General features: G+C 45.5%; 1 protein-coding gene across 1 annotated transcript; it reads left to right on the top strand.

Annotated features, from left to right (window-relative positions):
* The first annotated feature begins 4,211 nt into the window (after positions 1–4,211).
* LOC140908335 (protein mono-ADP-ribosyltransferase TIPARP) lies at positions 4,212–23,176 on the top strand. Its single transcript, XM_073335337.1, has 6 exons — positions 4,212–4,330; positions 15,955–16,281; positions 20,727–20,898; positions 21,163–21,350; positions 21,436–21,708; positions 22,738–23,176. Exons 1-6 carry the CDS (start codon positions 4,212–4,214, stop codon positions 23,174–23,176), a joined length of 1,518 nt encoding a protein of 505 aa, XP_073191438.1.
* Positions 23,177–24,804: the final 1,628 nt, after the last annotated feature.

Consider the following 24,804-nt stretch of genomic DNA (forward strand, 5'->3'; position numbering starts at 1 on the left):
CTGGCTAATAGGCATTGATGGACCTATCCTTCATGAACTTATGTAGTTCTTTTTTGAACCCTGTTATAGTCTTGGCCTTCACAACATCCTCTGGCAAAGCGTTCCACAGGTTGACTGTGTGTTGTGTGAAGAAATATTTCCTTTTGTTTGTTTTAAACCTGTTGCCTATTAATTTCATTTGGTGACCCCTAGTTCTTGTGTTATGAGAAGGAGTAAATAACACTTCCTTATTTACTTTCTCCACACCAGTCATGATTTTATAGACCTCTATCATCCCCCCTTAGTCATCTCTTTCCCAAACTGAAAAATCCCAGATTTATTAATCTCTCCTCATATGGAAGCTGTTCTATACCCCTAGTCATTTTTGTTACATGATTTTGTAACAGGTTATGGGATTGTAAAGCTATACTTCATTCTGTTACCAGTGGATTGATCACCCATTGATACACTATATCATCTTTGAAATTGAGTATAATTGTAGTACTTGTGTAAATGGTAATTGTAGGGCTGTTTGCTTAACTAACCATTTTATTTCTGAATAAAGTTTGTTTCAATCATTCAAAGGGTCATCCAGGGCCCGCTACTAAATTAAATTGTCTGTAACTGATTTAGAGACTCGAACCCAAAAACTAAGTGTGGTTTATTGCATCCCTAGCTTTAACAATTTAATACTAATTGGGAACATTTAAAATTCAGTATCTGTGTGTGAAGAAAGGGCTTGGTGCAGGGCACTAGACTGGCCAAGCTAAGATGCAACAGCCCTTCCTGAACTGAGAGGGGGGGCAAGATGCATGGAATACATGGCGGGGCCTGGAATGTCGGGGAGGGCAGTTTAACTGACATGAGGGCTTGTGTTGTTTACCCCAATGGCAGAGAGGGGAGACAACCCTGGGCTGGTCCCTGTGTGACTGCCCAGCTGGACTCAATGGTATGCATTTGGGATCATGCCTCTTAGGGAAGGCAGAGCGGTAGCCAATAGAAAGGAAGCCATCCTGGGACTTCACCTCCCCCGCCCTCGTCCCCAGCAGGGCAGCTCTCTCCAGGGCAGGGCTGGGTGCTAATCGGGCAGCAATAAATGAGGGGGATGCGGTGTGGATTGACAGGAAAGCTGCATGTGTCATGGGGGTGAAGCCCAGAAAAACAAAGTAAGGCTACGGGGGAGCATAGTGCCCACCAGGGGAATGGAACCAAGGAGTGGGAGACCCCATTGGTAGGTGAGGTGCATTTACTGTGTGTCCTTGGGGGACAAGACCATGGAAAGGGGGCTCCCCTCATTGAAGGAGCAGTGTGTTTTGGGGTGAAGCTCACATGGAGGGTTTCTCATTGTGGGGAGCAGTGTGAGAGTGTGTCTGTGATGGGGCTGAAGCTCAGGCGTGTGGTAGAGTAATATGCGTTTGGACAGTGAAGTCCAAGACAGACGGTGAGTCCCTTGGGGGAGTAGTATGCGCTGAAGGGTCAAGCCCAGGACGTAGAGGTCCAATTAATGGAGGAATGTGGGCTAGTAGGAGGTGGGGTGGATCTCAACATGTGAGGTGCAGCCTAAATTTGTGTGTGTGTTGAGAGAATGAAGCCCAAGAACAGACTTCCACTGAAGAGCATGAGTGTATGTGATGGAGAGGAATGAAGCAGGGGAGGGTGGGGTTCCCCTATAGGGAATACTAAGCATTTGGGGTGAAACCTAAATAAAGGGAAAATTCCATTAAAGAGTAGCGCGATATTGGGAGACAAAGCCCAGGAAAGTAGAGTCCTATTATGGGCTCAGTGTTCATAGGAGATGGGAGGAAGCAGGGTATTGAAGCCCAGGGCCCAGCCTTCAGAGCAACGGAACCATCATTATTAAGTGTCACCATCTCTTCTCCTCCTAGGAGAAGCCTTCCTTCAAAAGGCTGAAATCCACTTCTCCTCTGAGCAAAGGACAAGGGGTGGTAAAGAAACAAGAGAGAAAGTTTATCCTGATTTTTCAGACACTAAACCGTGAACAGAGGGGAGGAAAAGAGAGTCTAGAGACTGAAGGAAAAGGAGCAAGAAATGAGGTAGGATTCACAAGAGCATGAGGAGGTTAAGACAAAAAAGAACTGGGCCTAGGTTTGGGAAAAGGGAAACTAGATTGGGAAAAAACACAAAGAGAAGCCGAGGGACATACACTTTCTTCTGCCATCTCTGCATTTATTCTGAAAAGGGAGAGGGGAAGTATTGAAATCCGATGTCCTACATTCTGTGCTGCTCTATGCCTCATTATTACATTTCAGAAATTATACCTCTTCCAGGAGACACCTTCTTCCACAAGGCCTGAATATAGTTTTCTTCTCCGCAAAGAACAAAGTGAGGAAAAGAAACAAGAGAAAAAGAAAAATCACAGGAAGTGGAGAAGAGCATTAAATGCAGGGGAAAGGGAAGATGGTGGTCTAGAGCGAGAAGCAGAAGCATCAGCAGCAGTAAGAACAAGAATTACGGTAATAATAGTCAAGGCAGGTTGAGGAGCTTAATAATTGCAATCTTCCTACACCCGTGTGGCAGATATCGCAGTTTACCACTTTCAGATTATGGTCACATTCTCTTTGTGTGTCCACAGGGAAACAAGAGTGAAGGTAGGAATGAGCGTGTTTCCTGAATCTAGAGAGAGACAGGAAGGAAAAAGAGAGTTCTGCGATTTTAAATTTCAGAGTAAAAAGTGCAATTTTTTATGCATTAAAACCAAATGTTCAAAAAGCCCTCCGGTAATCAACCAAAACAGCTTCTATCTGCCAAAACCCAAGTTCTGGAGTCAGATTTTACATGGCATAGCTGGGGTTGGTAGCACTACCTATTATTAAGATTGCCCAATATTTCCCATGATTAGAGCTTATTTTTAGTTGCTTATAACTCTGCCAAACTTTAACCCTTTGGACTGAAATTTTACATACCAGCCATCTGTCTCATACTGATTATATTTTTTGGCAAATTTCTACCAAAACAGGTCAATCATTTCTGAGAATGAGGGTAGGGAAAAATATGTTGGTTTGCCCATGTTAAAATATTCTGGTGAACTTTTAATTGAGGAACTCTAGTGCTCCCATACTTTGGACCAGGGACTTAAAATTTAGCAAGGGGCATGTTCTTTATGTCAGGGACGTACCTTTTGCTGTCCCTGTGAAAATCCACTCAACTTTGGCCACAGTTACAAGCCTTTTGAAAAAAAATCATAGTTTGCATATACTCAGACACTTTCTAGAGCTTTGTAACTTAATTCCCTAATGTTGCAGCCACTCTGAGCATGCTTCAGCTCAGGGCTCAGCAGGATTTTCCCGCAAAATTGTAGTTCTCAGTGGCTCTTGACCATGCCAGGTCTGGGCACAGGAACTGAGAGCCTCCCTCTCTGGTGCCATTCCTGCTGATACCGAGAGAAGGAGGAAGAGGAAGCTGCCTGAATTAAATGCAGAGGGGACAAAAGCCAGAAATCAGCAGCACAAACCACTGAACATAGAAAATGGAGAAGAGCAGAGTCTAGAGACAGTAGGAAAAAAATGAGGTAGAATTCATAGCAGGGATGGATTTGTATATATGGGAGAGGAAGATAAAAAAGTTAGGGGTCTGAGTAGATCAAAAAAAAGGAGGAACAGGAAAAACAGACACAAATGGATAAATAAATATTAATGTCTCAAGGCTCCTTTTGTTAGTTTACAAAGCCAGCAATGTAATATCTCCCTGCTTTTTAATCCAAAAGTAGGGGAGTGAGGGGGTGGGAAGAATTTAGTGAGGAAAGGAAAAGAGCAGGAATCACCACATCCTTATACCCCAAATTGCTCCTTGTGTAAACGCTACAAGCTTCCTGCACTCCTATGGCCGGTGTCTTGATTGCTCACTTACAAATAATAAAGAATAGCAGCTTCTGTATCTCAGTAGTGTGTAGAGGTCCAAATCATGGATTAGGGCCCCATTGTGCTCAGCACTATAGCTGTATCTGCATCGGGTCCCATTGTGGAAGAAACTGAAATAGTAGGGCAGGAGAAGTCCAGAACCAGATGTACCATATAGTAGGATAATGGAGAACAAATTCAAAGTGAGTCAGGACCTGCTGGGAGACCACTGTACACTATGCAGAGCTAAAGGAGAAGAGAAGACTTGGGTCCTATGTTCTGAGACATGTCCCATGTCTCATCATTAAATTTCAGTGTCTTTCTGTCAGGAGTCACCTTTCTTCAAAAGGCCTGACTCCAGATTCCCTCTCAGCAATGGCCAAACTGAGGAAAAGAAACAAAAGAAAAAACACAGGAAATGGAGAAGAGCAGAACATACAGAGGAAGGTGATGCAGATGCTCTACAGCCAGAGGCAGCTGCAGCAAGGATTAAGGTAATATTCATTCAGGGTGTGGAGATTTAATACAGAATTTAGCAGAGTTGATGTGGACATACCCATATCTACCCACACCCTCCCTCTCCCTCGACCCTTATGGCAAGTGCCCCTTTTTATTTTTCAGTTTGCTGGTTACAACTTTTCCACATGTGCCCAGTAAGCGAAAGGGCAAACAGGAGTGAGGCTAGAACAAACCAAACATTAATGTAACCTCAGATTTATCCCTGGGATCCCTCCAGTGCAGGACTGTGGTGTCCCCAGGTAATTGTGTGTGCATGGGTTAGAATAGTGTGAGCTCCTATTCCAGGGGCAGAATCCTTGCTGAGAGAGGAAGCCAGATCAGAGAGCAGTGTATGCAGAGCTAGAGAAGAAGCCAATCCCAGAGCCCTACATTCTCAGCTGCTCCATGTCACATTATTTAATTTCAGACTCTCTCTTTTTGCCAGGAGTCACCTTCCTTTGAAAGACTTGAATCTATTTTACCTCTTAGCAAATGGCAAAGTGAGGAAAAGAAAAAAAAGAGGAAATGGAGAATGGAAAATGCTGGGGATGGTGACAAGGAGGGTCTAGAAACAGAAGCAGAAGACAAGGCACCAACAGCAGTAAGAACTGAGGTTTTAGTTAGAACAGGATGGGAGATGAAACACTGCAAAGAGCAGGAGCTGGGGAAAAACAATGGTGGCAATGTGGAGGGGTAGATAAGGATTTCTTTCCTTTCTCTCCATGAAAGGTGTTTGTGGAGTGTGGAGTGCTGTACAGTTCAAGAACCTGTTGGCCTTACTCAGGCTAACTACTCCTCAAGGCACTCTCTGCACTTCCTGTGGAAAAGGCATGAAAACGAGTACCAAACCAGCCGCAGCTCTCTAAGCCACTCTCCCTCGTTGACTGCTGTATAAACCACCTCTTGTTCTTCCCCTTTCCCTGACCTCTGCTTGTCTAGCCTGGTCTGTAAGCTCCTTTGGACAGTAACAGTCTTTCTAGAGCTGGAAAGCACCTAGCAGACACTACCACAAATAAATAAGCAGCACAACTAATAATGGAAATGATTTTGCCTCTCCTTCGCAGCAAAGAGATGTGCTCTATCGTGGGGTGGAGGCCCCATCGGGGGAAAGTTGTGATGTTGTGAGGAGAGGAAGCCCAGGGCCTGGTGTAACATATAATGAGATAATGGGGAATTCAGACCAAGTAGGCTGGTTATGTGAGAGGTATAGGCAATCAGGCTTACAGGTCCTACTGAGGGACCAATGTTTATAGGGCTAGAGGAGAAGTGAAGCCCGAAGTTCTGCATTCAGAGCTGCTCTGTATCTCATCATTACATTTCAATGTCTCTCTTTTTGCCAGAAAGCCTCTTCCTTCAAAAGGCCTGAATCCACTCTCCCTCCCAGCAATGGACAAAGCCAGGAAAAGAAACAAAAAGAAAAAATGAAAAAACACAGGAACTGGAGAAGAGCAGAAGATACAGGGGGAGGTGACAAAGACAGTCTGGAGACAGAAGCAGATGAAGCAGAATCAGGGCTGGATGTGGCTAGAGCATGGACCTCCCAGCACACGTACCTGCGCACATCCGCACTCTTCGTTTCTCATACTCTCTCCTTCTGCCAGGAGCTGCTTTCCCCTCCATGGCTGAAACCCACTTGCACTCTGAGCAAAGGACAAAGCGATAGAAAGAAACGGGAGGGAAAGCAGAAGCACAAACAATTAGGAACACAAAGCGAAGGAGGGGAACACCTTCAGAGTCAAGAGACAGAAGGAGCAGATGGGAGAAATGAGGTAGGACTGTCAGAAAGTGGAGGGGAGGGGGAAGTGAAGACAAAAGAGGCCAGGGTATAAAAGGATTAGAACTGGGAGAAAGGATAAAAGAGAAGCAGAGGGATATATACGGATTTCTCCCTCCCCTTCTTTCACTGTAATGTATTCCTGTTTAAGTTCAAGAGGTGTGGCCAGGAAATTAGTGAAGAGGGGAAAGGATGAGCAGCTCACCCCCCTGTCACATTCCTGCATGCACACTGGCAATGTCTTGCACTCCCATGGCAGCTGTGCTACTTTCTCTCTTTCAAAATGTGTCCTCACTCTCCCTGCAGATACATATTGTGGTGGAGATGAGGCTGGTACCTGCAGCCTGAGACACACAGGCAGGCCACTCTCCCAAAGGAGAACAGAGCATTTGACTTAAAAGTGGGAATAAGGCAGTTTTTGGCTACTGAAGAAAAGCAGGCAGGAGACTCTCCCAAGTGAAAAGTAGAAAGTTTTCCACATAAAAAAAAATGAAATGAAATTCTAAAAAACAAAATGATTACGTCTCCTTCTGTCCCACCACAGCGCTCCCCAGAGAGAAGTCTCCATAAACTTAATTTGCCCTTCTCAAATCCAGTCTGATTTATGACTGAGTAAGTAGCACCCTCCAGTGGAGCTTCTGGACACACCTTAGAAATGCTTATTAATGCAGATTCATATATCCCCTGAGATCCCTCCAGTGCAGGGCTGTAGTTCTGCTAGGTATTCGATGGGCACCTGTATGTGTGTGGGTCAAAGTGGGTCAAGCTCCCACTGGGGAAGTAGCGTGGACAGAACATGGGACAAAATTAAGCCTGGAGCGCTACATAATGTTTGGCCCTTCTTCCTTTGAAACAGGAGACACCTTTGTCCAAAAGGACTGAGTCTGTTTTCCCTCTGTGCAGTGAGCGAAGGGAGAGAAAGAACAAGCACACGAAATGGAGAACAGAAAATACCAGGGAAGGTGATGAAAAAGGGCTAGAGACAAAAGCAGAAGCAGCAGCAGCGGCAAGAATGGAGGTTGGATTTGGAGCAGGGTGGGAGATTAAACCCAAAGATGAGCAGGCCCCTTCCCCCCCCCCCCCCCGGTGGAAGGCAACCTGCAGGGTTGGGTCTCACTGGAGATTAAGTGTATGTACTTGGGGAGCAGTTGAAGCCCAGGGATGAAGTCTCTAGGTATGGCAAGGTACGAGTTTGTGCATGCTGGGAGTGGAGAAGGTGATGGCCAGTAGAGTAGGTACGCATAATTAGGGTCCTACTGCGAATGAAGACTGTACCATGTGAGGTCTGGTTAGAGAAGACATGTGTGTTGGAAAAGTTAGGCCTAAGAGAACAGAGAGCAGCACAAATATTGGGGGTGCGTGGAAAGATGAAACCTAAGACAGGTGGTGTTTATTTAGGGAGTCCTCTGCATATGTTTAAGTGCGACTTCTAACAGGTTTAGTTCTATCACGGGAGATGGATATCATGAAGTAATGACCAAGTCAGCTGGGAACTACTTTGAGAGAAGTGTTGGACAGTGTGTGTGTAAATGTGGCAGGAGAGATTGGTGTTCAAAGCAGTTTCTTGCCTTATTATTAAGGATTCACAGAAAGGACGGCGGGATATAGAGATTATAAGCAGGAGGGTGTGGGAGAAATCAGCCTAGGAGACACCAGTGACAGTAATATGGTAGAATGGCATGTGAAGTGCTAGGGCAGGATTTGGAGTCCAGCAACCTCCACTTATGGAAGCTCCGCTCTTCATTATTAAATCTCACCATGTCTACTTCTTCCAGAAGCTGGGCTCCTCCAAGAGGCTGAAATCCAGTTCTGCTCTTGACATGGCACAAAATGAGAAAAAGAAACACTGTACAGAGCTAACCCAGAGAAAATGGAGAAGACAAGAAAATGAAGGGGGAGGAGATGCACAGAGACTAGAGTCAGGCAGAAGAAATGAGGTAGGATTCACAGAAGGGGCAGAGGGCATTTGTTGGCAAAATGAAGACACCCCGGGCATGGGAAGATTAGAACTGGGAAAAGCAGCACAGGAGGTGTGAAGGGGTGAATACTGAATTATTCCCGTATTAATTTCCTTTAATATGTCAGTCTTTTTAGTCTAGAAGTCGGGGAGGAAGTTACCGCAGGAGGGGAAGGAGCAGAACCCCCTCCCCTCCAGCAATACTTTTGCATGCACACACATCACAGACTATCTGCACTCTCATGGTAGGGTCCTGATTACTTCCTTTCAAAATCTGTTACACCTCTTTGCAGAGGCCTAAAGAGGGAACAACACCGTGGTGGGAAGGAGGCTGTTAGCTACACCTGGAGAGACACAGAAGACTCTCTGGAGACTGGAGAGCTTTTGACTTCAAAGAGAAACACAAAATTTACCCCTATAAAACCAAAATAAATACAATTAAAGGCAAATTCTCACCCAGCCTAACACTCCCCAAAATAACAGAGTTGTAGTAATCTATCAGCTCTGAATGTCTTTTAGGGCTAACCCAGGTTGACCCTGGGGATCTCCTGCTTCTGTTCCGTTGCTCTGGGCCTGTGAGCATCCAAACAGCAAAAGATGAAAAGTTTTCTTGTCAGCTATTTTTATTTCCTTCTTCCAGAATTCAAGCTGATGGGACAAACCCTTTTGCCTCTTCACGGATGTGAGGGGGCAATTAACAAAGTCTTTGTATTTTGATATCCCACAGTGGCCCATTTAGTTTTGACAGGTCTTCTTGAAAGGCAAGAGATGATCCCTCCTGACTGGGTTCTCAGTTTCAGAGCAAACATTTTTCACAATTAAAAAAACAAAAACTTTAAATGTTACCTTATAGCATGTGATAAAGACATTGTGAGATGAATGCAGGCAGCAACTTACAAGCATTCATAAAGTCTAAACACTAAATACATTGTTAAAAGTCTAATATCATCGTTACCATAATAGCACACAGATGAAACAGACTGATTTCCAGCAATGAATGTGTCAGTGCTCAGCTGAGGCCTACAGCCTTGGCAAGTGCTGACACCTAGTCTGCCAGCGTCACACACTTCAGAGGCTTTCATTAATGTACCCTCTCTAACATACCTGTGAAACCATACCATTGCTGAGTTGTGGCGTGATCAGGGCTGTGTGTGTTCGTGTGGAGAAGAGTGGGTTAAGCTCCAACTGGGGAGCAGTGTCTTTACAAAGGGAACAAGTCTACTGAGGGAACAAGTGCATGAAAAAATAGTGGAAAATTGAAGTCCCAGGTCCTACATTTGAAACCAGTGCACATAGGGCTTAAATTTCCTAGAGGCCCCCTGCCCCGCCCCCAACATGCTATTAAAACACCGTGGGGGGAGGGAGGGGGTTGAAAATATTTACCAGTGCTCTGCTCCGGACAGCTCTTGCTGAATTTAAGCCCTGAGTGCACATCTCAGTATTAAACTGATGTAGCTCTTCTTCCAGGAGTTGCCTCCCTTCCAAAGGCCCGAATCCAATTTTCTTCTGTCACAAAAATCCCCAGCTGATGGAGATGGGACACTACATGGGGAGGGATCAGAGTTACTACAGAGAATTCTTTCCCAGGTATCTGCCTGGTAGGTTTTGCCCACATGCTCAGGGTCTATCTGATTGCCATATTTGGGGTCGGGAAGGAATTTTTCCTCAGGTCAGATTGGCAGAGAGCCGGGTTTTTTTCCGCTTTCCTCAGCAGTATGGACCATGGGTCACTTGCAGGTTTAAACTAGTGTAAATGGTGGATTCTCCGTAACTTGAAGTCTTTAAACCATGATTTGAGGATTTCAGTAACTCAACCAGAGGTTATGGGCCTATTACAGGAGTGGGTGGGTGAGGTTCTGTGGCCTGCAACGTGCAGGAGGTCAGACTAGATAATCACGATGGTCTCTTCTGACGTTAAACTCTATGAATAAAAAACACTGTAGATGGAGAAATGCAAAAAATGCAAGGAAAGGTGAAGGAGGGAGGCTAGACCAGGGATCGGCAACCTTTTGTTTACCTGCCGCGTCCACAGGTTCGGTCGATCGCAGCTCCCACTGGCCACGGTTCACTGCTCCAGGCCAACGAGGGGGCTTTCCCTGGCGGGCCAGTGCCAAAGGTTGCTGATCCCTGGGCTAGACACAGGGGCAAGCACAGCAAGAAATTAGGCAGGTTGAAGAGAAAGGGCAGAGGAGAGAAAGATAAAGGAAAAGGAAGCAGGTCCTAATAGAAGGAGGTGGGGGTTGTGTGTGTGTGTGTGTCCTAGTCTCCTCCTCCTCCACTGCTTTAGTGTCACATGTTCTGTGAGGACAAAGGCTGTTGAGGGCAAAGATACAGCTACCCCCTCAGTAACATACCTGCATTCAAACCCTCTTGCTGATTTCCTGCACTCCCATATGAGTGTCCTGGGATTCTCACTTCAAAATCTGTTCCCTGTCTCTGACTATGTAAAAAGCAGGTTGTTAGCTGCGTACTGGGACAGGTAAATAGGGGCCCTGGCTCACAGGTGAGCAGAGATTTGACAACCAGACTGTCAACCTAAGTGCCACTTCCTGAGTCTGACATCATAAAAAATAATTCTTAGAGTTTCTTCCAGCTGAGATTCTCCTCATACTTTTAAAAAAAAGTCATTGAGGGAACCTCTGTTTACCTCTGGGGTCTCTCCAGGGTAAGACAGGCTTCTGTTTGAGCAAGTGCATGAGAGTCCGAGCGGACTAAACTTCCCACTGAGGAAGCAGTGTGTGTAGTGAGGTCAGGAAACCCAGAAGACTAGGATGTCATTTTGAGCTAGAAGTGTGTTTTTGGGGAATGGTGTGAAGGCAAGGATTGGGGGTTCACATTACAGGAGCAGTGTGTGGGAAGCCTAGAAGCCTGATGGACGCCTAGAATAGCCACCCCTTCAGATAAAATGTCCCTACTTTATGTAGATTGAGCCAGTCAAGAAACCAATCTCACCCCCAACTGGTGGAGCCAGTATCCTTTTATACAAATTACCCCTCCTAGAGCACAGTGTTGGGTATAGGGAGAATGCGGAATGTCAGGACTGGCTGTTTAGTTGCCATGACACTTTGCCGTGGTTACCCCTGGGAAGGGGGTGGGGTTTGCTCTGCACATAGCACTGACAAGTATCATAACTCCCTTATCTGGCCCGCACTGGAAAGAATCTGGACCTATGGACTCATGAGGGACATTGTGGTGGTCAGCAGAAAGCAAGGCACAATGGGTATGGCTTTCCTTCTCACCCCCAGAGGAAGTGAGTCTCCCCAAGAGCAGTGTCGCTCATCCCACTGGAGAAGAAAAGTGATAGGGGTGGGGTAGGTTTCTTATGCAAAGCTGACAATTCATTTTAGAGAGCAGTGCATGTTGAGGGGGTGATGCCAACATGGTGACGTGTGTGTGTGTATGTATGTATGAAACTGAGGATGGGGGAGTCTCACTGATGATGGAATCTATCCATTGGATTGGGGATGCGTAGGTTGTAGGCACATGCGTCTGAGAGTTGGGAGAGGGAAGCATAAGAAACCAGCCTCCCACTGGAGCTGTGCAGTGAGGGAAGAAGCCCAGGACAGGGTAGGGGTTCCGTTCAAAGAGCACTGCATGTATTCGCTGCAAAGCCTACTAGCAGGAGAATTCCCTTAGAGCCTTGTTACATTAAGAAGTGAAGTCCAAGTTAGCTAGGTCCTACTACAGTGGGGGTGTGTGTGGTGTACCCTTGTTGAAGCCCAGGGACCAGCACTCAGAGCTGTTCCATACCTCATTATTATTCTCACTTCTCCACTTCTCACAGGAGATACCTCCCTCCAAAAGGCTCAAATTTACTTCCCTTCTGAGCAAAGGATCAAGTGAGAAAAAGAAAGACGTGTTAAGACAAAAGCAGAAAAAACTCAGAAGAGAAGGCCCAGGAGGAGGAGGAGCGGACAGTCTGGAGGCTGAAGGAGGAGCAGAAAAAAATAAGGCAGGATTCATAGAAGGATGGCCGTAGTGTAGAGAAAGAAAAAGGGAGCAAAATCCGGTGGGATGGGAACCAGGACCAGGCTAAAGGGGATTTAAGGGGTGAAGACGGATTTCCACCCTCTTCCATCCTGTACTGTAATGTCAGACTAGATAATCACTAGATAAAACCATTCTAGTTTTTTGAAAGGGGGGTAGAGGGATGATTGGCCAGATGTGGAGAAAGAACAGAAACCTCTCCAAAACCACATCTCACACGCACACACATACAGGCCCTTGCACACCAAAGCATGGGACTCAGCATCTCATTTTCAAAATCTGGTCACACTCTGTCTCCATGTTCCCTGGACTGGAGCACGAGGCTGTCACCTGCATTCCAAGACCTAGCCTGAAGGAGAGCAGAACTTGTAGCCATCAAAAAAGAGAAGTGGAATTTAACACTAAGACTAAAAAAGAACTACACTGGGATCAGGAGCCTCATCTACGCTCGGGCTTCTATAGGTGCTACCACTGGGTCCAGTAGGATTTTTAAACACGGTTCCCACTGGTGTTGAAACAATTTTTATAGTGGCGGTGCTGAAGGCAGACACCATGTATTTGGGTTGTTGTTACTACTTCAAGCCAGGGGGTGTGGCAGCACTCCTAGTTCCGGCAGCTAGGAAGGTGCCTAGCCTAAACATGGACTAAACATGTATGAGTGTAGGTGTTTTTCTTGAAAGAGTGAAGCCTAAGAAAACAGGCTCCCTTTGAGGAATGTTGTGCAAAGGTAGAAGTGTGTGTGTAAAGCTTAAGAGAGGGCATCTCATTGACTAACCCCCGTAGGCTTGTTTAGGACTGAGTTATTTATAATTAACAAACAGGGGATTCCACTAAGGGAGAAGTATGGTACTGGGGCATGAAGTCCAGGTTAATAGTGTCCTATTGTAGGAGCAGAGTGAGAGCATGTGTGTTTGTGTACTCGTAAGCTAGTTCCTCCTGGGGGATCGGAGTATGCAAGGATGAGGGCATTTGCTTGCAGGCAGGCCCAGTATTAAGAACAGCTCCATCATGAAGTATCATCTGCCCTTGACACAGGAGGTTGAAAGGCTGAAACCCACCTCCCTTATGAGCGAAGGACAAAGAGAGGAAAAGAAAGAGAACCGAGAAAAAAAGCATGAAAATAGGGAAACTACAGAAGATGGAGGAGGAGGAGGAGGAGAATATATAGAAGAGACAGGGAATAAGGTAAGGTTCAGAGCAGGGCAGCGAGATTAAAACAAGAGAGAGGCTGGCAAAGCAGTCAAGGGAGGTGAAGGGTAAATAAACTTTTCCCCACACTCCCACCCTTCACTGTAATGTATTTATTCTGACAGGGGAGAAGGGCTGGCTAGGGCCTGGGGAGCGTAGCAGGAAACCCCTCCCAGTACAGTAATACCCCTTTGCACCCCAATGGGCCTTTTGCACTGTGGTCACCATCTTTGCAGATCCCCAGGAAAGGAAAAATGTGAGCAGGCTCAAAGGAAACCTGCGATTTGCTGCCCTCCAGGAGAGGAATGCAACACTGAATGATGAAAAGAATTAGTTATTCAATCCTCTGTTCACAATATGCACACAAACAACCTCGGTCAACCTAAAAGGCACTCCCCACAAGCCTATTCTGAGATATGGTACAATAAAAATACTTGGCACTTTGCACAGCTGCTTCCCTTTGAGACTGTCAGACACTGTCACAGGTGGGACAACTACAACCTAGGTATTTGACTCCTAGTCCTGTGATTTAATCAGATCACCGTCTTACTTCCCAATGCACCTTCCTTCTATGACTCCTGTCCTGTAATACCTGGGAAGGCATATACAGCAGGATGCCTAAGCTCTACTTCAATGCTTCCCTTCATTAATATTGGACCCATGTCACACAAATCCCACCCACTACCTGGAAATGAGATGATGTATTTGCTATTCAAATTTCCCTTATTTAATATTTACTTAAAACATATCACTTAGGGAGGGATCTTGGGTCTCACTGAATTCCTAGTGAGAGTAAGATGAGAATTCTCATCGCAATCAGAATTTTGGCCCTGTGAGTTCCTGGAAATTGAGTGCACACCCTAATATGTTCTCCAGCTGCCAGTAACTCACCCCTCCAAAATCTTCTGTCAGTTTTTTCCTGACATCGCTCAGCAATCTAGCTCTCTGGAGTAGTGCATCTGGTTCTCTGGTCAGACAAAATTCATCTTCCTACACTGGATCTGAAATATCCTTTTTGATCTTGCTTTTACTCACAGTAATTCCCTATTTGATTTTGCATTTTCCAGTTGTACACTGGGCCCCCTGGTTCCAAAGTTCTGGGTTCAGCCAGTGCTTCCTGTCTTCTCTATGGAATGTCAGCCCTTATGGAAAATCCTATAGAATTTAAGAATGAAACCAAAAGAGTTCTACAGAAATTAGTTAAAACATTTAGACCTGGGCCTTGAACTTTTCAAGGGCAGATAACTAGGGAGGGGGCCTGTAAAGATAGTAACAAGAAACTTAGATTTGGTGCAGTGGCTGAGAGGGAACCACTGGTGATAGTCAAAGAACAAGGGGTGAGTCTTGCTCAGAGCAATAGGCCAGGAAGATTATTTAGCAGCTGCAGTATTTCCCATGGACTGAATAGGGGCAATGTGGGTGTTAGAGAGGGATATTGTTATAGTCAAGACAGATGGAGAAGAAAGATGAGAGATGAGGAAGGCTTAGCTGAGCCCTTTTGCAATGGAGACAGAGATAGAGGAGGACAGATCTTAGAGACATCAAGGCAGAACGTGAGGCAAGATCTGGACCTGTATTTGGTGTGTGAGGAGAGAGAGGGAAAGAGGCATCTATTCTAAAGATAACCCAAAAAGAATGATGAGGAGGATGTGGTATTGTCAAGCTTGAGAAGAGCTAGCAGGGACTGTTTGGGAAGGAAGACAGAGTTCAGTTATGGTCATTTTAAACTTCAGGGAACAGACAAAAAGTCAGACAGCCAGGCCAAGTTGCAGAACTGGATGGATGGGAGAAAGGTCAGAAATAAAGAGGTAAAATGGCAAATCATCAGCATAGAGAGGATAGTTGGAGCAATAAGAGTTTCGCTAGGTGCCACTTGATAGAGAGGGTGAGGAGGAAAAAGAGGAGAGAACTGAGGGCAGAAACTTCAGAAGTGAATGAGGGAGCTGCAGTCACTCCAAAATTATCAGCTCCTCTGGCTTATGTGTTGGAATCGCCATAGGCAAAGACACAAAGTGTTTGGGAAAATGCCTCCAACACTAACTGCTGGGGGAGGGGGCAAATGGTCAGTCTGTATCAAATAAGCTTCTGGGTGAAACGGAAATTAATCCTGTGATTAGAAACCTTAGAATCCTATGCGAATGCCATCAGCATGACCCCTACATAGAATCAGTCAATATTCCCTTTGCTGCAGCCAGGCCCAAGGGGTAGGGGATGTTATCAGGAGTCTTCATAGGGAATGTGAACTGACAAACCCATTCTTTCCAGGCATAGCATAGAAACTCCATTCCCCTCTCAGCCTGAGGCAAGCAGAGAGATCTGCTGGGCCTGGGTTCCTGTAGGGGAAAAGCGTTCAGGGATAGGGTAAATATCAGGAGAGTAAACTAGGGGAGCAGTGTTTGTATATGCCATAGAAGGATGAGTCCCAGAAGAGGAAGGATTCTAATGTGTGTGCATTGAGAGGTGAAGCTGAGGGGAATAGTGTCCTGATGGTGGTGCAGTGTGTGTGATGCCCAGGAGAAGAGGCACTTCCCATTGGGAGATAATACATATAGGGCAGGAGCCAGACCACCGGGTCTTCTATCCAAAGTCAAGCTGCATCTTGTTTCTAAATTGCATTTTCTCCTTTACTTCCAGGAATCATGTTCCTTCAAAAGACCAAAGTCTGCTTCCTCTCTGGCCTCAATATCAGCTTCTGAAAATTCATATCCCCACAGCTCGTCTCCTGTGCCCATAAAGCGCAGGTGCAGCTCAAAAGTAGCTGGTTCATGTAACCAAGGAGAGTTTCCAAAGCGGCCAGCGAGTGAGACGGAAATCCAGTTCCACACTCATCAGCGAGAGGGAATCCAGATCTGTGACCACTTTCTTTTGGGGAATTGCCCTCATGGATCTATTTGTGAGCTCCACCACACTCGCTATCCCTACCACTGGCAGATAAAGTGGAAGGATAGCCAGGTCTGGCAGAGTGTGAATGACTCGGCTCAGCGACATCTGGAGAAGCTATACAGTGACATTGAGAGAGTGCATGTTAAACTGATTGACAAGTAAGTTGATGAGAAACTCCAGTCCTAATCTGGCTGTGGAAACACTGACTCCATAGGGAGAGCACCATTACTTCATTCTGGCTTTCCTGTAGATACAAACCAGTCCAGCGGTTGCTTATACAAAAGTGTTTGTGATGGAAGCATTTAATACTAGGTAAACAATAAAGATCTGCACAGGTGCACATGCACTGACAACAACTAGAATACCCAATCAGATACGGTTGCTGGTCAGAGCTCTGGCAGCACACGTAGCCTGGCAGAAGCTCTGCAGTGGTTCCTCATGTTATTTCCTGTGAGGACAACACTTGTCCGGCACTGTGGATCCTCCCCTTATTATCCTTTAGAAAGAAGCTGAACTCCATATCTGGTCCTCGTTTTCTGCCACCATAGCAGACAACCTTCTGTCACTGACTACCAGAGTAGATTGCTGGGCTGCTTCAGCTGTGTCCCCAAGCAACCTGATCCCCTCTGAGGTGAGATTGGTAAATACCGTTGTCAGGGAAACCGGGGACTAGCAGCAGTGATGCTGCTCCCTCCCAACAGAACGTAAAGTAAGAACGTAGGGATTTACATTTGAAAATAATAGTCCTCGTTTCCTCTCGGAGCGTCACAATTCCCTCTTCCTGCTTCTTCTAGGGGCGAACACCAGAGGGAACACACTGGTGCTGGCAGCCTAGGGAACTCGCAGCTCCTCCGGTGCTGGTATTTCCCAGCAGGAATCACTAAGAACTAAATTTTCCCTTCAAGTATTGCCATACAGCCCGCTCTTGGGCTGAGCCTGCACACTCCACCTGAAGCCTACACCCCTCTAGAAAATTTGGACAGGGCAGAGTTGTGAGGACTTTGCACCAAGCTACAGAGTGCTCTATGTGAGGTTATACAAGGAGATGTGCCACCTTTCCCCCTCCCAAACTCCCCCTTCAGTGACTTCCAGTTGCCAAAAGCAGCAGAGCTGAACTCTTCTGGGCTTTCCCCTTGAGAGTCCACTCACCGTTTTTCGTTGGCCCCTGGTGGGAATAGTTGTACATACGTTTTAGATATTACATAGCTAGATAATTGTAGTCCTACTCTGGCAATTTTATATCCTCTGGAGAGCATGATTCCTGGAAACATGTAGCCCTTATAGATGGTAATCCACAAAAAATAGACTCATATTAAAGAACGCCAATTTTCTAGTTTGAAATTCCCAATTTCTGACCCTCATACCCAATGCCTAAGATGAATGAACTTTAGCAGCCAGGTTTCAGAGTAGCAGCCGTGTTAGTCTGTATCCGCAAAAAGAACAGGAGTATTTGTGGCACCTTAGAGACTAATAAATTTATTAGAGCATAAGCTTTCGTGGGCTACAGTCCACTTCATTGGATACATAGAATGGAACATATAGTAAGATATATATATACACACACACACACACACACACACAGTTAAGTTGGAAGTTACCCCACAAAGGATTTGGAAACACTTTTAGACAGAGATGGTGTCCCTAGCCTCTGTTTGCCAGAAGCTGGGAATGGGTGACAAGGGATGGATCACTTGATGATTACCTGTTCTATTCATTCCCTCTGGGGTACTGGCCACTGTTGGAAGACAGGATACTGGGCTAGATGGACCTTTGGTCTGACCCAGTATGGCCGTTCTTTTGTACAATGTGACAGCACAAGACCAATGGGCTCCCACAGAGGAGGAGAGCATCAGTCTGCTAACATTTTGAGCAGGTAGACTGACTCTTCTGGTGGTCCAGCTGTAGATCAATGGAGATCATTTTCTAGTGCAATTCAACAACACTATAACTGTAGAGGTCTGACCACTCAGGGAAGAGCCATGTGTTAGATGCTCCACTCAGAGGCAATGGAGAGTTTATCCTTTGTGAGCATCCCATATAAAAAGCAGTCTTTCAAAAAGCAGATTATCTCTTGAGCCTCTGCTCGGCCAACATGGAATGGTTGCTGAACCAGGATTCAACATCTCACCCAACCTGACGTGGATCAGTTTGCCTGCAAGAGGAATGCAAAGACTCGCCTCTACTTCACAAGGGAAGCAGATACCCAGTTCCTGGGAAAAGATGCCCTTGCTCAGAAACACCCAAATCATATACTCTGTGCCTTCCCTCCCTATCATAGGGAAAGGAGTGCAGAAGATCATTGGGGTCGGGGGGGAGGCACAAGCAATGCTCCTGCTGTTTTACTGGCCAAGGAGGTCCTAGTGCTGAGATCTGGTCCACCTGTTGACATGACACCTGCCCAAAAGACCACACCTCCTACCATCAGAGGCCCCTTCTGCATCACAACCTGAACTACTTGCAGATAGCAGCCTGGGCACCAAAAGGAAAAGTGTAGGCCATATCAGCTTCTTGAAGAATGAGAGAGAGTTTTCTCACTTCGAGGCATGAATCTACAATCAAGTTTTACTCTGCAATTTGGTCCACATTCTATTTCTGGTGTGAAGCAAAAAAAAGACCAAAAGAAATCTGGGTTTACCAAAAGTTATGGATTTGCTTCCCCTGTCCCCTGGAAAGGTTTGCATATGATCATCAGGCTCTCTTACTATTTCAAGACAGAGGATAGCCATTAGTAATGGAGTGAGCTGTATGAAAATCACCCCCAGGTATCTTGGTTTCTCAGAACACAAGCAAGAGCATAAGGCCCACTTCCCTAAATGTGCCCTTTCTTTAATACTCAAAGCCCTGACAGCACAATCCTTTGAGCCCATGTGTCCAATCCTATTTCTTTCTATAAAAGCCTAGTTCCTACTAGCCAGGGTGTCAGCAAGACTAATCTCAGTATTCACATCACTTTGTATGCAGGATCCATACTGTGTCTTCCATAAGGATGAAAGTACTCTCCTGTCTATCAGGCTCATTCACAATCAAGATGAACTCTGGGTTCCACAGCTCCTAGGGCACTGTGTTATCATATGTCTGCCCAAATCCCAAGCATCCTATGGTAAAACTGTGGCATAATCTCTGTGGGCATTGAGCACTTAATGTCTAAATATAAAGGTCAGACTTAGGAAGGAGATCATGAGCCCTATTAGTCTCCTGCCTTCCCAAGTGCCTAGGCCTAAGAGCTTCCAACCCTTTTTCTAGCCAGATGGATCAGAAGATGTGTCACGGACGCTTGAGGGTGTCCAAGCACATTTGAAAATGAGATTGCTCAGTTTCAAGAGCAGAAGAAATATGCAGAGCAGCCCAGCAGCTTCCTGAGTACTTTCATCAGATCCTATAGAGTTGATTTCTTATCCTCCATGGAGGCATCCTTTAGCAGACAGGTGCTGCATGGGGTGGTTCCCAGATAAACTATTTCACAATTTTGTGTTATGGGGAGAGAACGTTCAGTCTCAGTCATTTTCTGCATTTCTGTTCTTCCATCCCCATATCTGTGGCTTTAATGCTGGCTACTCATCTTTCATCATAGAGTGCATCAATGTTACGAATCAGAAAGAAACACTGCTTACCTGATCATTACGTTTTAGGAAGTAACATCTCTCTCAAAGTGACCCATCCTCGTCGTCTACTAGAATAACAGAAGACATAGTTTTTGGCTTCCTGACGTGAATATGTCTAAGTGTAGCCTGTACAAAAAGTTACAATTCAGTCATAAAATTAAATGAGCCCATTATTCTAAAAGTTGGATTGTTTATCAGTTGTTGAGTGTTTCCTACAGCTTAGATAGTACTCTTTCAGTAAGCAGAAATAAAGGGGAGCCGTGGTGAGGAGTAAAGGCCTTCCTGCTACAGACCTGAGTTCTTAGAGGCTGAAGATTCCATTCATGATGGAATAGGGAAGAAGTTCCTCCCAGAAAAGAAAGGCTCAAGTTCGAAAGTTTCCTCTTCATAAATCCCTAGATTATTTGTGGTTTATGGTGACAGAGTTAAGGAACAAGATGTCTCCTCCAAATGTTTGAAGTAGACTAAAGCCTCTATCAAAACATGTCATGGATTCACAGGTATCCCAGTGCCTGAAGGTGCCAGGGTGCATTCTATAAGGTTCACAGCAGCTTCTAGGTTATGCCTTCAGACAGTTCCAGTAGTGGAAAGCTGTAGACCTACTACCTGGAGCTCAGCCTGGCCCTGGGCTCCAGGACAGGAGAGTAGTCTTGCAGTTATTAATTAGAATAATCTCATCCCTACCTCCTTGGACTAATTGCTTGTGAATCGCCCAACTGTGTGGCTCTGTCCTGACAGGACCTGGAGAAAGAACCTGTAACTGGAGTACAAATTCACACACATACCCCATCTTCATCTTCACTTCTTCAGAGCCTGAGAGGGTGGAAGGAACTGAGAATAGGGAAAGAGGGAGGGGAGATACAAGTTTGCTCATAGTCAGAACATCTTAGAGGCTTCCAGGATCAATGTAGGTGGCACAAGAGCATCCTAAAAACAGGGATCTGTACTGAATCTGCTCTCAGAACTGCAGTTACAGATGAGCAATTTTTCTTCTTTCCTAGGAAGGCGTTGTCTGGGAAAGTCAACTTGAGTACATTGAAAATAGATCACCATGGGCCTTTCAGTGATATACGGCGGCTGTCCAACACCAGTCATCCTGAGCAGAACCCCCACTTCCCCACTGAGTGGACAGTATACTGGGAGGATGGCAGCATCTGGAAGAAATACGAGGAGGTAAAAACAGTAGGACTCAGATCACCATTCTTTGGGGGAGGGCTGTTTCTTTCAGGGTATAAATCCATTTTGAGGATCTGTCTGTGTATGGTGGTGAAGGCAAGGGCCAAATGAACATGGATTTGGAATTCCTTTTAGTGCCAGGAGATTGGTTGCTCCAGGGTGAGGTTGAGCTCTAACAGTGAGGAGCAACATGCGTGATGGAGGTGACTAGCTTTCTTCCAGCTACTATAACTGCAGCTCTCCCTTTCTCTCCCCTCTCAGCCCCTCTCGCATGAGTTCCTTGCTGCCTTTGAAGACCGCACACAAGAGCATGTCTTTCAGCTGCGAGGTCACCTCTACACCATGGACTTCAAGCAGAGTCTAATATACAACCATAATACAGGAAACAGCCACACTATCCAGCTCCGGCCCACTTATCGCTCACCCCTCCAGATGCTGCCACAGCTGTGGTAAGGAACGCCACAGGTGATACCATCACTAATGGCCTCTAAGTGGTGCTAGGATGAAGTAAATCATGTCTTATTCTCACTTTAGGACAATTCCAAGCATCGCCTCAGAAATGCGTTATCCTCCCACTTCTAGCATCCCTGGAGAAGATCCTACAGATGGTTACAGTGGCCCATATCCTGCCTACTGGATCAAGCGTCCAGAAGGCAGTGTCCCATTTGTGCAGGAGGAGGTGTTGCCATCAGAAGCAGCATACCACACCATTTACACCCTCTTCCACAAGTCTCTCTCAGAGGACAAAGTTCTTCTACTCTCAGTTCACAGGATCCGGAATGACTTTCTTTGGCAAAAATACTGCAGGTAAAATTGATGCTGTTCCAGAGAGGCTCAGAGAGGGTTAGATCAGAGTGGAAGTATTGATTGTGTTGCTCATTGCCTGGGATGCAAAAACATGAGCCCTTTGGAGACTAGAAATCTGTATCTCATTGCTAATGTGCTAGTGTGTGGACCCTGCAATAGGTAGGAAGTGGATGAGTGAATCCTGGTGCTAACTGCCCCGGTGTGCAGATACCACTGCATTCAGAGATGGGAAGAAAGACCTGTTTGTGCACTATGGTTTGGATCTTGCTGCATACATAAACAAGGACTGTGAATCTCAGGGCTTAAGTCCCAGGGTGTGGATCTGCAGCACATGGTACTAGTGCCAGGATTTGCATTTCCAACATCTGAACAATGCACCAGCACAATGTCAGTATCTACATTCAAGTTCGGGATTTAAACTGCCAGCCTCCACGTGGTGTGATTGTTCTTTAAAAAGAGGGCTAGAGTGCAGAAATACATGGTTAAGGTTACCTAAACCACCTTAACTCTGTCTCTCTGTCACCACCTCCATGGTAGCCAGAAACAGACACAGTGAGTCACAAATGATATTCAGATTCGGGATGAAGCTGAAGCCTCAGTGTACAAAGGCAGGAATAAGTGAGATGGTCAAATTAATTTCTGAAATGAAGGGTGATTTATTGGTGCAGACAGAAGTACAGTTATTACAACTGCAAATGCATGAGCAACACTCCTACCCTTACACATGCTGTATACAACCGTACTTATTACCCTAGATTTAGAGGGCTAGAGCATCTAGGAGTTTGGTGAGCCTCTGTAGCCCCACTTCCATTTCTCAGAGTGAGTGACTAGTTTATTTGAACTTGAACTCCAGGTTAATGGAGAGAGGCATTTAGCCTACAACTTGTTTTCTACATGTTGAGGATGCAAAGAGACGGACACACAGGGTGGAGATGGGATTAGGTTCCTGGTTACTTCCCCAGCACCTCACCAAGTTTCCCCATAGGTCAGTAACTAACCACACTTGTTTCTCCTTTGCTCCCTCCTCAGCCAGAAGGATTTAATGTCACAGAGCCTCTCAGCACAGGAGAAACTGAGGCTACAGAAGCACCTCTTCCACAGCACCTCAGCCAAACGCCTGGGCTTCACCTGCCAGATAAAGTTTGACACTCACCTCTCAGGATCACATATGTACGGCAGAGGTTGCTATTTCACCGTGAGCGCAGACCAGGCTGACCGCTATGCCCAGGCAGAAAAGGGTGGGCTGCGCCACATGTTCTTGGCCAAAGTATTGGTCGGCAAATGTACACGCGGGAAAAAGCATTACTGCCAGCCTCCACAAAAAGAGTCTGGTAGCAAATGCTTTGATTCATGTGTGGATAACGTGGCCAGTCCAAATATTTATGTGATCTTCAACAGCTACCAATGCTATCCCTACTTTCTGATCAGCTACAAACTCTTATCTGACCCTGTGGTGCTAGATGATTGATGGACAGCTCAAGGAAGAGGGGCAGTTAATGCTCACTATGAATATGCAGCTTCACTGATGAGGACACACAACCCTTCCCAGGAGCAGCATACCATCCTTTCCCTCCTCCACACCCCATCTCCTTCCTGCCATGATCCCTCCAAAATGTTCTACAACCCATCCCATGGAGATGCACAGTGAGTGCTAGGTAAGAACATGTCGAAAAGCTTTCCAGCATACCTGAAAAAGGAGTCCATTTGGTTTCCAGAGGGTCTCCTCTCACCAGATGGGCAGTTTGCTAATAGTTGTTAAACACAGTACAGTAGTACAAACACGATAGATGGTTATATTTTCACTAAGTTTAAAAAAAACAACCTGGGCCAAGATTTTGAAAGTTGGGCAGAGGCCTAAATGTGGATTTAAGGGGTTAACTGTGGGCTTCTATTTTAGACCATCATGGCCATTTTCTCCCCAAGACTTAAAATTGTTAAAGTTTTGTAGCATTAAAATTTATTTTATTTCTAATTTTGAGCACCCATGGAGTGTACGACACAAAGTCGGTGAGAAGTTGCAGCAGCAGTGGAAATGCAGGGTAGAACTTCAGATAAACTTCTTACATCCACCTTCCCCTCTTGGAAGCCTCAGATCTGCTTGCATTAACACTCTTACTTGAGCCAAAAAATTATTACAGTGACTTCCTGGGTGCTTGGGATTAGTCAGTTTCCCCTGAGCTAAGCTACCCAACTCACCTTCTTATACTGTATCACCATTCAGGGGGCTTGATTTTTTTTCCTTTTTGTTCAGTGTATTTTATGATAAATTTTACTAGGTGTTACATTTCCTTGTTTGTTTGTAAATGAATGATAATTAAACCTTTGATGCATTCTCTGCTGTTCTAAAAGATTATTAAAATCTTGTGTCAGTTGGAAAGACTCAGTATATAGTACCTCTTCCTTCATTCAAACACCGGGTAGTTTGTTCCTCCATTTAATTTGACTGAGACTTCAGGAACTAATTAAATTCCCTGTTTTATGGACAATAAGAAATTATCTGGTCTGCCCATAAAATGCAGAGACTGAAGCATAATGGTAGGCCCTGATGCAGTGAATTCCCCTAGAAGTTATTATTCTGATCTTATTATATTGTAATGCTGACAAAACACAGAAGTTAAAATGAAACATCCAGCCTAGAAGCTACACGTTGATCTGACCAGTATTCTCCTGCCTGGCTCCTTTTATGTCAGTTACTTCCAAGCCAATGCTACTGCAAGAAAGCCATCATCATCTAGGAGCTCAACCCTTGTAATGTCTTTCTAGTCCACCCAATTACAAAGTGAGCTCCATAATTTCAGTCAGTCATTCTTCCTAAAAACTATAACAGTTTACAAGCTGAGCATCCGCCCTGAACACTGGCAGATGTACAAAACCCATAACTTTCTTCCAGTCCCCCTCCCACCCAAATGCAGTCACAGAGCCAACACTACTGCTGTCCCTCTCTCAAGCGGACCTGGTCTCGGCCACAACCCTATCCCTCTCTCACTGCTTCTTTCCAGTCTCTTATCTCTGGTGCAGGAGTCATGTACATACAATGGGTTTCCTTCCATAAAAATGCAAAGGGGTTACCCTGTTTGCACATGTGTCCTGTTTCCA

The sequence above is a fragment of the Lepidochelys kempii genome, chromosome 1 (assembly GCF_965140285.1).
Source record: "Lepidochelys kempii isolate rLepKem1 chromosome 1, rLepKem1.hap1, whole genome shotgun sequence".
In the NCBI taxonomy this organism is placed as follows: Eukaryota; Metazoa; Chordata; order Testudines; family Cheloniidae; genus Lepidochelys; species Lepidochelys kempii.

Bases quoted from the DNA above. Each gene is read 5' to 3' on its own strand.
- LOC140908335 (XM_073335337.1), top strand. From the start codon at position 4,212: ATGGCCAAACTGAGGAAAAGAAACAAAAGAAAAAACACAGGAAATGGA. The intron at 16,282-20,726 runs GTAAGTTGATGA...CTTCTTTCCTAG, and splicing joins CATGTTAAACTGATTGACAA to GAAGGCGTTGTCTGGGAAAG. The intron at 21,709-22,737 runs GTAAAATTGATG...CTCCCTCCTCAG, and splicing joins CTTTGGCAAAAATACTGCAG to CCAGAAGGATTTAATGTCAC.